At 39.6% G+C, this 12990-nt stretch overlaps 1 protein-coding gene across 2 annotated transcripts in view; it reads right to left on the reverse strand.

The window, feature by feature from the left end:
- nup153 (nucleoporin 153) overlaps window positions 1–12966 on the reverse strand; it is a 29987-nt gene extending 17021 nt beyond the window's left edge. For both annotated transcript variants that reach the window (XM_081377140.1, XM_081377139.1), the window contains exons 1-9: window positions 12855–12966; window positions 7727–7940; window positions 5579–5863; window positions 5325–5458; window positions 3690–3815; window positions 3471–3587; window positions 1586–1630; window positions 1438–1491; window positions 517–657 (exon numbers count right to left, since the gene is read on the reverse strand). In XM_081377140.1, the coding sequence (XP_081233266.1) occupies window positions 517–657; window positions 1438–1491; window positions 1586–1630; window positions 3471–3587; window positions 3690–3815; window positions 5325–5458; window positions 5579–5863; window positions 7727–7940; window positions 12855–12932 (1194 nt within the window). In that variant the 5' untranslated portion in view covers window positions 12933–12966. The remainder of the gene's footprint in view (window positions 1–516; window positions 658–1437; window positions 1492–1585; window positions 1631–3470; window positions 3588–3689; window positions 3816–5324; window positions 5459–5578; window positions 5864–7726; window positions 7941–12854) is intronic.
- Between the last annotated feature and the right edge of the window lie 24 nt (window positions 12967–12990).

Below are 12990 nucleotides of genomic sequence, written 5' to 3' on the forward strand. Positions count from 1 at the left end.
TACATAATATAGTAGTAGTTAATGTAAAATAAAAAAAAAATGTATTAAATAAAATAACCAACATAATAAAATGTGAATTATTCCTGTGATGTTAAAACTGAAGACTGAAGTAATGATGCTGACAATTCAGTGTCCCATGATCCTTCAGAAATCACTCTAACATGCTGATTTTCTGCTCAAGAAACGTGGAAAACTGTTGTGATGCTTAATTTTGATAATTCTTTTTGATTAATAGAACATTCTAGGGAAAAAAAACACAGTATAGAAAAAGAACCACATTTATGGGAAATATAAACCTTCTGTAATATAAAATGTCTTTAAATTTTAATGCATCCTTGGTCAATAAAAGTATTAATCTCTTTCATAAAAAAAAATATATAAATAAAAAATACACAATGTTTAAGTTTGAAATATGCAATTCAGATAATTTAGCATGCTATTAACTTATTTTACTTTAAATATCTCCCTCTGTGAAACAAAAGATGTTGAAATCTTTGCGTTAAATATTGAACTCACAGTCTCCCTGTTGTTTTTGTCCACCGCTCTGTTCCCTCCACCTGGGGTGAGCGACGGTCTGAAGGACATCGACCGGTTACCAGACACCGCAGCAGCTGCAGGAACAACCAGCTTCTGCACAGGAGGGACCGACGGCTCCAGCTGTGGGTCGACCAAACATTACAAAACCTTTATTTATACAGCGCTTTTTACAATACAGATCGTTTCAAAGCAGCTTTACAGAGATAACAGGAAAATAATGTTTGTTTCTGTTGTACAGCAGATCTAGAAGCGTCATAGTGCATCTTAAGAAAGTTCAGTGATTGTTCATTTTTGTTGTAAAAAAGTTATTAATTTAGTTAATTTATATATATATATAGCCGTCATTGTCCAGCTCAGTTCTCATATAATGGTGTCAATTCAGGCAGATCATATATATTTTTGGATATTAAAATACAGCATGCCACAGCTCTCTACACCACTGCGCAAAAGATATCAGGCTAATCATTTGTCGGAGCGATATAAAAGTTAAGTGGCTTAATTGACTATTTGTAATTACTGATCAAGCATTCAACATTGCAAGGTCATGGACAGTAAATGCACGAAGCCCTCTGCTATGATTCATCAAGTGTAGTGTGCTCACTTTAACAACAAAACACACTCAAAGCCCTGGATATTTTGGACTATGGACATCCGCCACAAATGGTTATTACAGGCTTTAGGTTTCTGGGGCCGGGTGAATAGGCACATTGTTTGGGATTAGGAGCCAGCTGCCACAGTTGTTAACAGTTAAAGACAAGCAGCAAAAGCAAAGTGAAAGTTGCCAATTTTATAAGATGCGGTAATAATTTGCTCCTATGCATAAAAACTGAAAGAAATGTCTTTCTTTTCCTTTTATCTGACACTCAGCAGAATGTGTGTTTATTAATGCACAAGACTTACCCTTTTCCTTTTTGACTGGTAATTTGAAATGTCAAGGTCTGTGTGATTCAAGGACTGAAAAGATAAAACAAGCAATGTGTGAATGGACTGAAAACTCTAAGTGAATTTTAAAGAGCTGTAACGTAAACTACTATGATATGGTACTTACAGCTGACAGAGGTGATGAAACCGTAGACGGAATTCTTTTTGCATCCTGCAAAGTTGACAAAAATATTATTTTTTATGAAATGTTTACTTTTACTGCTTTTCCTAAATCTAAAACGGGTTTAAAGGGGGGGTGAAATGCTATTTCATGTATACTGAGTTTTTTACACTGTTAAAGAGTTGGATTCCCATGCTAAACATGGACAAAGTTTAAAAAATTAAATTGTACGTTTGAAGGAGTATTTCTGTGCCAAAAATTCTCCTTCCGGTTTGTCACAAGTTTCGGAAAGTTTTTTCGAGTATGGGCCTGTGTGACCTCAGATGGGGCGAAATTTCCTTATATGGGTCCTAAGGGCACTTCTTCCAGAAAGGCGCGGGCGCGCGCGCAACCGTAGACCAGAGAGAGAAGAGAGCCAAAGCAGTTCGCCCATCAAAGCGGTGTGCTCGGCGGCTTTAGGGAAGTCAATGTCACCAAAGTGTGTTTTTGGTTGCCAGGGCAAGACAACCCTGCACAGATTCCCAAAGAAACCAGCGTTAAGGGACCAGTGGATGGAGTTTGTTTTTTCAGAGCATCAACGGAGTTGTGCAATACTGTTTGTTCCCTGCATTTCCACGATGATTGTTTTATAAACAAAGCCCAGATCGACGGATTTGCAAATCGTCTAATGCTTAAGGATCGAGCAGTCACAATGATAAAGGTTCGCGGTCGTGCGTTGGAACCGCAGGCGGTGAGTAAAACTGCTTCAAATGTCTCTGTGTGTTGTTAGCTCGGCGCGTTAGCACAGCTTTAGCTCCGCCATCACGGCCCGCCTCCAGCCGCTCATTTTTTTCTGGAAAGACTCGGTACAGCCTATCTTTCTTTTATAAATATAATAAAGCTAAAGACTTTTTGGAGATTTGAAGGATGCAATACTACTCTATAGGTACTCAAGATTAACATGAGATTGACTGAAAATGAGTGTTTCACCCCCCCTTTAATAACTGATAACAAAAGTTGATTGATTTAGGGGTGGGCGATGACCAGAATCTTATATCACAGTACAAGTAATTTTATTTCATGATAATGACATTACGTGTGCGCGTTTGCATCGGAAAAAGTCTCAAACTGTTGCATATACAGAAATTAGTTCTCTTTCGCTGCTTAAGCTTGAACAGTTTATAATAACTTGGCAAGGCTTAAAAATTCATTGCAATGATAAGCTTTCATGGCGGCGGAACAGGGCAGATAACCGCGATAGAGAAAATACAAAAACTTTTTTTATTGGTTTATCACCAACCCCTAGGCTGAACAGTAACAATAAAATATTTCATTGATGGGGTGTAACAATATATCGCATACAAAAATGCAACTATGTATCATGGATAGTTCACCCAAAATAAAAATTACTGTGAGAAAGTTCAGAGTTTTAGTGTCAGCACTACATTAAACTACTATATATAATGTTGAATATAATGTATAATAATGCAATGGGGGAATATTTCTGGTTTCTGATAATGCCAATTGTCTTGTTACCAGTAAAAAGTGGCCTACATTATTTTAAATTTATCTAGTGAGTGAGACTGCGAGCATATTCATCTAAAATAATGATCTATTTTCAGCTTCAGAATCATGAATATTTTTATTGTGGTGTCTCTATTGTCCTGTGCATTGGGTTATTAACACCAAGTCCAAGTCTATTAATTTACATCCATAATGTAATACCAAATTCACCATTTAAATCAACAGTACATTTTTTGTTGACCTTTTACCATATGTCTTGGGAGTAACGCAATAACATTGTATCGTGAGTTCAGTATCGTGATGTGTATCGAATCGTGACGTGGATATCGCTACACACCTATTAATTGATTTTAGATTCTAGACACCAGAGTACAGACAATAAACTCACAGCAAGAGGACTGGACATGCGCTCCAAGGACTGTAAGATGCGTCTCGCTGTGGCGCTGGTCACTCCACAGGGTTGAGCTCCAGCCGGCTTAGCCTTTATCTGCCTCCTAACGGGAGGCTGCGGAACCAAAGACCAGAATACAGTGTCAGTCAAAAAGGAATGGAACAAACAAGCATCAATCTCACTTTAAAATAATAGTATTGGCATTCTTGTTCAGACCTGGTAAGGAGTAGCCGGGCGAGAACGAGCTCTCATCGCAGCAGCTCCTCCATATGTGGTCTTCCCTGGGTAGAAGGGCGAATCCCCCAACTGACTGGAGTTCAGCGCTGAACTGTTCAACACTGACTAGAAGAGAATAAATATGCAGAATTTGACATTAATCTCCATCCAGTAAGGAGTGTAGTCATGTGACAAGACAACTTGGACATTAAAGTGCCATTAAAAGAACACTGGCTGCTCAAAAGTCGTGCACAGAAGACCAACATCAGGATTTTTGTTAGATAAATAATTTTTAACCAAACCCTACCCAGAACATACTCAGAATTTACAACACATGTAGCATCACACTATTCTGTGATGTTATCACTTTAAAAGCTTAATGCCCGTCTTGGCAAGTATTCAGTTAAACAGTCAGTTTCGGCACCTAATTAGTTGAGAAAGATAACGCAAGTTGTTTAAGTTATTTAAGACATTAAATCAAAGAAATTCTCATGTTGGGTTCAGAAAAAGAAAGCAGGGCATATGGCATGATGCCCTGTAAATGATGACTTCAATTTTCATTTCAGGGTGAATTAACCCTTAAATCTTGACTTAATGGTGCAGTCATTAGCTTTAGGCTCTCTAGTGGTTAATAAACAGAACTGCATGCGTCTTGCGGAAGAACATTGTAGCCGAAGCTACTTCTCTCTGTTTACGTCTATGACGAGTCACGCAGGTACCGGGCTACTCTGCAGCAGCACGACCCAAACCAGTCTAACATAGTCCGAATATAAACACTTATTATAGATGGAGCGGAGAGTTTCAAGATAAGATAAAAACACAGTTTGGAAAATGGATTCATGGTGTACTCGCTCGTTTTATAATTTTTTCCCTGAGTTCAATATGCACAACCCCCTTTTTCCTGAGCATGTAATTGGCCAAGACTTTCCGTCCCTGGAACGAGCTTTTCATCCATTACAATCCTCTATAATAAACAGATGTTTTTTTTTCACAGATGATTGCTTTTAAAATATATTATTAGGGGTTTAAACCATTTTGCCCAAATAGAAGAAAGAAATGTCAGGTACAGTACCTTTAAAGGGATATTTCACCGCTGGAAAGATGAATGTGTATTTAAATTGGGTCATTTATGTAGTGGAAATGTGAAATTATTTTAGAAGTTGGTGCCTTCTAGACTGAGAAAAGCCAGAAAATGTATTTTTGGCTCATGTGGATGAAAGACTACAACTCCCAGAATGCACTTGCTTCGCTGCCCTACGAGGCCACTCCCAAGCCACGCCTACCGGTTACAGAGGGCAGTATCGGGAGAAATGATACGACTAGGCTACTAGTCGACTCGAAACTGAAAAGACGGCGTTTTATGTTAAGATCCCCCTATGGGCGGGTTGAAGACATGCGGAACGAGCTCCTCCTACTGGCTGGAGTCTCTCGCCTCTGGACAAAACCTCAGATGACGTTAAATTATGATTTTTGTGTCATCTGAGTTTTTTTTCTAGACACACAATACAGAAATCTCTCGTCTCAGGGGGACATGAGGGAGGGAAGCACGGTCACTCGAAAATACTACCGGGTTTCTACTGATACAAAGCTTAATGCTAATCGGTGAAGTATCTCAGAAGAATATGAAGTACTTACTGATGAGGAAGTGCCAAAGACTGACAGGTTGAAGGCTGGTCTCTTGAGCCCAGAATGGGCTAGCTGCGATCCAGAGTGGGTGCGTTCAGACTCTGGGGACCAGAGGAGCGGCACAGTCTTTGACGTGGGCACATCTGTAACAAGATTAAGCCCTGCTCTTAGTTCTATCTACACCTAGTCTAAAACTCCAATGAATATTGCTTTTCTGAACAACTCAAATGTCTGGCAGCACTTATCTATTAGAAGCCGCTCACCTTTATCAGATGCACGTGATGAAAAGCCGCTGGTAGTCGAGATGTTGTCATCCTCATGCTGAGAGCTGGAGTCCTTAATCTCTTTGACCAGGGAGAAGTTGGAGGTTACAGCGAAAGGGCTCCCTGAATAGGGCGCTGTAGATGTGGAGGGCTGGGAAAAGAGAGCACTCGCTCCACCTAAAGCCGGAGAGCCGTCCAGGGAGGGGAAGTGCAGGTGGGTCCGATTGAGCGGGGGTCTCGAAAGAGCCTCGTGGAAGTTCAGCGATGCTCTGCTTGTAGATGGTTCTGAAAATGAATTCAGCATTTCAAGACAAACTGTGTATTAGAGCTACACGATTCTGTATGAACTGAGAATCAACATTTTTGTTTAAAATGGAGATCACAAAACTATCATGATTGCGAATAGAGAACTAAACAAAACATTAGGGGTGGGGGAAAAAATCGATACTGCATAGTATCGCGATATTTTCTGTGGCAATACTGTATCGATACACGGGCGCCAAGTATCGATCTTTTATTTAAATTACACATGAGAAAACACGCAGCATATTCATTCAGCTGCATTTCCTTTCCCTGCTCTCCCTCCGTCTCTCTGTCACGCACGCGTCTCTCTCACAAGCAATTTTTTGTCTCACCAAAGCCTTATTTGATCGGTGAGTGTTGTACATGACTGCAGCGCTTGCGATAATGCGCATATTACTGAAAGAACGAGCAGAGAGAAAGAGCCCCGGTCGCGCGCGCGCACCCTCGCCGTCTTCAAACTGTCTTGCTCTCTCTCGCTCCCTCGCGCATAATGAAAATCAATTGAGAATTGACACGATGGTAAAAGATCGGAAGACCGAAGTTTCACGTGCAGCATTCGGGTATTTTTTCCCTGAATTACTGCTGGGTGTTGTGCAAAAAAAAAAGAAGAAAAACTTTTACGTTGCCTTATCTTCTCTGAAAAGCGTTCCGCACATTCAGCTAACATGAAAAACACTTTCAATAAACAAAACAAAATCCAATGATGAAATGTTTTCTGTGTGGACAAATCTTGTGCGATGTCCTGACTGCCGGGATAATCACACGCGTTGTAGGCTACAAGTCCGCTAATGACACGTCCGATTCGCGAACCGATTCAACCAAAACAATCTTTTAGTTTAGACTGTTTGCGGTAAATGCAGTTGGGTTGTCGAGTTATTTAGAACTCTAAATAAGATGTGAATCAAATAAACTTACTATAAATAATGTTATGTCATTGTTTTACTCTTACACTGAATGTTTGGATTTTGTGAAGGTGTGAATCATTTTTGATTAATATTTAATATAATAAAGTTCTGTGTAACAGATTATTAACACAGATTATTAACGGAGATTATTAAAATTGATGTGACATGAACAAACAGATGTTGACAGTTTTCCTTTAAGGACATAATTTGAAGTTGGAAAAAGGTAATAAATTGCAATATATTGCAGAATATCGCAATATGTTTAAAATCGCAATAATATCGTATCGTGACATAAGTATCGGGATAATATTGTATCGTGGTGCCTCTGGTGATTCCACACCCCTACAAAACATGTAGTGTACTAGCGGTTCTGACAAAATGTTAGAACACAGGATGTAAACCTGTGTTTACATCCTGTTTTCGGTTGAAGTCCAAAGTAGTCGATTGCCGAGTTCACGCGCGTGATCATAGGTACTAAACCTATGCGCGTGAACTCGGCAATCGATTACTCTGGACTTCATCCGAAAACAGGATGTAAACAGGTATTTGCGCTGGCTTAAATAACATCATTTTTATACATATCTTTCACATCTACTGCAGTCAGATCCACTCGTGTTCACTCTGAAGGAATCACTCACATTTTCTGTGCACTTGTAATGACACATCAAGGATGTTAAGAGGCTAAAAGCAGGTTTAGTACTTGCCCCATTGAAGTCAACAGGGTGCAAATTTTAAAAATAGAATAACTCTGTGTAGGCAACACCGATTTTTGTCGTTGTTCTCTGTTTTGACAGCACTCCAAATGTACAAAAAAATGAGCTCAATGTTAAAATTGACCGGAGTTCTCCTTTAACCGTGCAGCTCTAGTGTGTATAGATAGATCACTAGGTTTTGGAAATGCACCTGTGCATATCTGCTGGATAGCGTCTATTCATCATACCTGTGTTACTTGTGCTCGGCTCTGGAGAGTCTCGTCCATCAGGGAGTGGGACGGCTTCGTCGTTGCCATTGGGTGGAGGAGCCACGTTGTTCTGCTCAATCCCAACCGCAGCGCCATCACCCTCTGCAACTTCACCATTTTTGAAGTATTTCTGCAGCCAGGAGGGGACTATGCTCTTCACTGTGTCCGTCACTCGAGTGATCAGGCCAGGCTGCTGCAGGGGCCAAAGAGACAATTAGCATATTAGGGGTGTGAACTTACACTGGTCTCACAGTCATGTCATCGATTCAGCTCAATTCGATATCACGATGCACTGCATCCTCAATTTTACTTCACATGTATACAATTTTGTCAATAAATACACACAGTAAGATATATGACCTGAACCTTTAATTTTACCTGCTCAAAGAAAACACGCTTCTTGGATGTATCGAACATCAAACAAAACTCAAGTCTGGGCACAGAAAACAACAGGAGCATTGAGAACACACAAAAGTAAATACTAAAAGTGATCGCTGCCATTCATCCACGACATGAGACCGTAGCTCTGCCAGGCGCTAACAGCTCGGGGTGAAAGCGGCTGACGTGGTTTCTCATGTTAGTGGTGTTACCCCCTGCATATTTTATTTGTGTGTGACATGATTTACACACAGAGTGTCTCTTCTCCAGGTTGTTCATAAAAGCTGAAATGTGCCCAGATGTAGGCTTTTAAAGTAGTTGGAGCATTTTTAATTACTCGCACTCACGTCTCGCCTCCCTCTGCCATTGTATGCTACCGCTACAAAGCACGTACGCGACAAATGACGTCAGAAAAGCGTCAGTACATTATAATCGGTTATGGTCTATTACTGAACCGATACCGAATCGTCCTCGTCTGCATCGCAGAAACGATTATTTTCGACACCCCTATAGCATATCCAGCAGCCACAAAAGAACAAGAGAAATAACTTATTATTATTATTAATGAATAATGCAGATCTGGCAGGGGCCTCAATAAAGCATCAGTATAAGGGATGCACGAGATATTGGTCACCATATATCGGTATCGGCTGATACAAGTTCATTTTTAATGTTATCGGCTTGATAAGAAAATTTTGCCGTTATATTAAAGACGATAATTAATGGATTATTTCCTTCAGCTGAGACACTTCAGATGTGCACATCCGCCATGATGGTTTGGAATTTGCTGAAATATGATTGGAATCACTTTGTAAGTGCGACATGTGCAGCGCAAAATCTGTCATATCTGTAGGGCTGTAATCTCCCAGTCGATTAGTCGATTATTTGGTCGATACGTTCTTGCTCGACCAAAATTCTGATTGGTCGATTTTTTACCGCGTTCATTTCATTAGTTTTGCCGCGTTCATTTCATCAGGTGGAAAGCACTAATTACTAATGGGGGTGTTTTCAGAGCACCCCTGTTTCACAGGTAACAGTCTGTCTTCAGAACACCCCCCTTGTTTTCACGTCTTTTGGATTAGCCCAACTCACTGGAGAAGAGAGAAGACAGATTGAAGAAAGTAGGCTACTAGAAGGTTTGCTGAATATTATTACTTAATCTGGTTTGTTTAATAAACATTCTTTTTTTATTATAGTGGACGTGCCTTTTGTGTTTTAGAGTAAAAGCTTTAAGTTAATAGTCTATTCGTGTCTCAGCCGCGAAGCTGAGCTCCTATGTTCAGCCTCGCTCTGTACAAGCTGCAATGAAATTATAGTGTCTGTCAGTTATTATAATACATATGACAAAAACAATTGTCTAAATTATGTTGCATATTCCTCAAAAGTTTTTGTGATGATGATATCACTAGTTGACAACATAGTACTATTTTCGGAAATCATAGGCTCTGATATTGCGCAGGTGCACGTGATGCAACGCTGCAGAGCCGACAGACTTGTGTGTCAGACTCATTTCAGTGCAAAATAATTAGGTAAAAAATGATTTAATATACTGCAAATAGCCTACTAGTTTTTTATGTTTATTTATAATTCATTTAGGCGGACAACAAGGCTACCAAGTACTGCGCACAGTGCGCATCTAATTAATTTAACGTTTTTTTTTTCCCTAACGTCATTATTAGTCGAAAATTTCAGGACTTTAGTCGACCAAGATTTTCTTTGGTTGATTACAGCCCTACATATCTGCTACATAAAATTATAATGAGAACATTGTGTGTTTGGGACATGGATTTTAATGGTAAAACTCGTTTTTGTAATCAGGCTCTCAAATTATATAAAAATTGTATCTGCAAATATATTGGTTATTGGCTTTCAAACGTAAATAATTATCAGTATCTGCACAAAATTTCTCGTTTTGGTGCATCCCTAATCAGTTCAATTGCGAGATTAATTTCATTACATTTAAGTAGGAATGCACAGTTTGGACTAAAGGACATGAATACGGTCAAATGATGTGGCTTCTTCCAAACAGGTGCACATTACGATGATAAATCAAAAGGTAACTCATTTTACCCTTATTTGTAATCCTAAACCTTTTGGATTTAGACTAGCATTGAACAGTTGACAGACGGAACTGCTTAAGCTCTTAAACCTCGAAAGTAAAAACAGGTTCACAATCACATTGCCTTCAACATGTAGCCAAGTCGCACAAATATATGCTTAATTTTGATTCATAAGTTAACAGGACATGTTCCTCTTTCGCACTGCAAAAGCAGAGTGGCCCCTAAGGCTAGAGAATGCCTGGATTTGAGAGAGTCAGTTGCCGTCTAAAAGGGGCCCTGGGGTCCAAATCACTGTGCAAGCACTTATTGTTCTCTAACAGAGCTCCAGGGTTTGGACACAGCAACACCACAGACTGGATCTTTGGCTGAACGCTGTAAGCATGTGACCCACGGGCAGGTGGGGAAGCTAAATAGTCCATTTAGCCTCAGCAGAAGAGATTGCGCAATCAAAATGGAAGGCCTTTAATGCTTATAGCAACTTTTGATTTAACTATAGGCCAGAGCAAGAGTGTAATTCATCATGAATTGAATTTAATAGATCATGAAGACTAGATAAGGCTTTCCTGTAGCTCAAACAGTATGCGTTAGCGCTTGCAACGCCAAGGATATGGGTTCGATCCCCAGGGAAAGCAAGAACTGATTAGAATTCAAATATGTATCTTGAAATGCAATGTACGTTTTTTTTGGATAAAGGCATCTGTCAAAGGCATAAATGTACATAAGAAAGGATAAACAGCATGAACGTGAATATGAAACCAGCTAATGCACACGGATGGGGCCTCACGCATTGCAACACAAGTCACTTCCTGTCAACAGTGTGCGCTCAGTGCAATCCAATCCAAACTGCAAAAACTTGTACAAAAATGTATACTTCCAATCTATAATATCATCTAATCTAGTAAACATGACTAAAGGCTGACATGACATGCTTTGGGAAAGTTGTCCTATAGCATGTGATACTTAAACGGCATTGTATTAATCGTTATTATACATGAAGTTTTAGATTTAGAAAGATTTGAAATTTAAATAAATAAATAAAATAAATATACATACACACACATATATATATATATATACACACACACACACACACACACACACACACACATTATATTTAAAATGAAAGGAAACAAATTACGTAAAATAAGCACTTTCCCTTATACATTTTATCGCAAAATTGTGGAGGGAAAAAGTCACTATCTCACTGGATTTTATATGAAACTATAGTTTGTGCAGTTTATGCGAAGTTGGCAAGCAGAGAAACAAGGTGTTATGATGCACAATGTCAACAGAAAATATTGTGCATGTATTTCCCCGTTTAAAGGGATATTTCACGCCAAAATTTTAATTTTACCCCATAATTTACTCTCCCTCAAGCCATCCTAGGTGCACATGACTTATTTCAGCCAAACACAATTGGAGTTGTATTAAAAATATCCTGGCTCTTCCCAGCTTTATAATGGGAGTGAATGGTACCTGAGATTTTGAAGCCTGAGTAGAAACTCAAACTCCTCCGACATTTCTCTTTAAAAAATTCTCGTTTAATACTTCTAATTCATGACCAGTGTTTTTGCATTCATCAATAACCCAGGTGAAAAATGTATTTAAAATGCATTATAGTATATTTGAAACATACTCAAGTACATTTTGAATACATTTATAGTACGTCTTTTTCACCTGGGAAGTCATGCGTCGGGTCAGAGGTCACTCTTGCATGTGATTATGGTTTATAAAGTTATAATATAGATATTTTTCCTACAAAAAAGCATCACTTTGCTTCAGTAACCTCCTGTAGCCGAATACTTTTATGATGGATGGACTTTTTTGAGCTTCAAAATCTCAGGTACCATTCACTCCCATTATAAAGCTTAAAGGAACCAGGATATTTTTAATATAACTCCAATTGTGTTTGGCTGAAATAAAGTTATAAACACATAGCTAGAGTGGCTTGAGTGCGAGTAAGGTATGGGGTCATTTCTGGGTGAACTTTCCCTTTAAGGGTTTCCAGTGCATGTGAGGTTCAGATCCCTCTGAAAACACGTCACGACACGCACATTCATCCCGCCTTTCCTCATGATGACAAACAGTGCTTTTCACATTTACACAAACTCGCTAATCATATCCAATTCATCTCTCGACTTAGACATAGAAGAAAAGAAAACGGACGAAAGTGCTCTGAAGCCCAAGTTAACCTCATGTGTTAGGCACATATAATGATAAATGGAGACATACACGTCAGAGTATAAAGAACTATTTATTTAGAGGGTAACCATAATAAAATGCTGTTTAAATGCTCTTAGGTTTGTTCAAATGTGCGCACTGCTGTTTGACGCCGGTGCGAGCGACGGCTAACGGCTAACGTGTTGTGTTTGAAACACGTTCACGCGGTTGTTTGAAATTAGTGAAATACAGTCAAATTTCGCCTCTCTAACGCCACATTTTCGAGTATTTTCCACGCCGAACGGCTGTGTGTATTCAGTCAAATTAATTAACGGTTTTGCGGTGACAGCGTTGAGACCGTTTGCTGAAGGAACGTGAACAGGCCTGAAACAGGCCTCAAAATGCCTCCTGTTTACAAAACCCACAACGCGCCGCTAAACCACCGGTCCGGCTAAAGCTAACAACTGCTAAAATCCTTGTCGTGGCGACTAGGGCTTCGTTTTATTTACCTGTTTGCCTTTGGCATACGGTTTTGAAGCGATGTGATATCTTCTTGATCTGATTTTCCCTCCTCCTGTCGCCGCCATGGCTAACTAGATTGAGTCTGCTCAGTAGCGCTCCGCGCTGTCACCGCGCAGCTCTCCA

The sequence above is a fragment of the Scardinius erythrophthalmus genome, assembly GCF_964197995.2.
Source record: "Scardinius erythrophthalmus genome assembly, chromosome: 10".
Lineage (NCBI taxonomy): Eukaryota > Metazoa > Chordata > Actinopteri > Cypriniformes > Leuciscidae > Scardinius > Scardinius erythrophthalmus.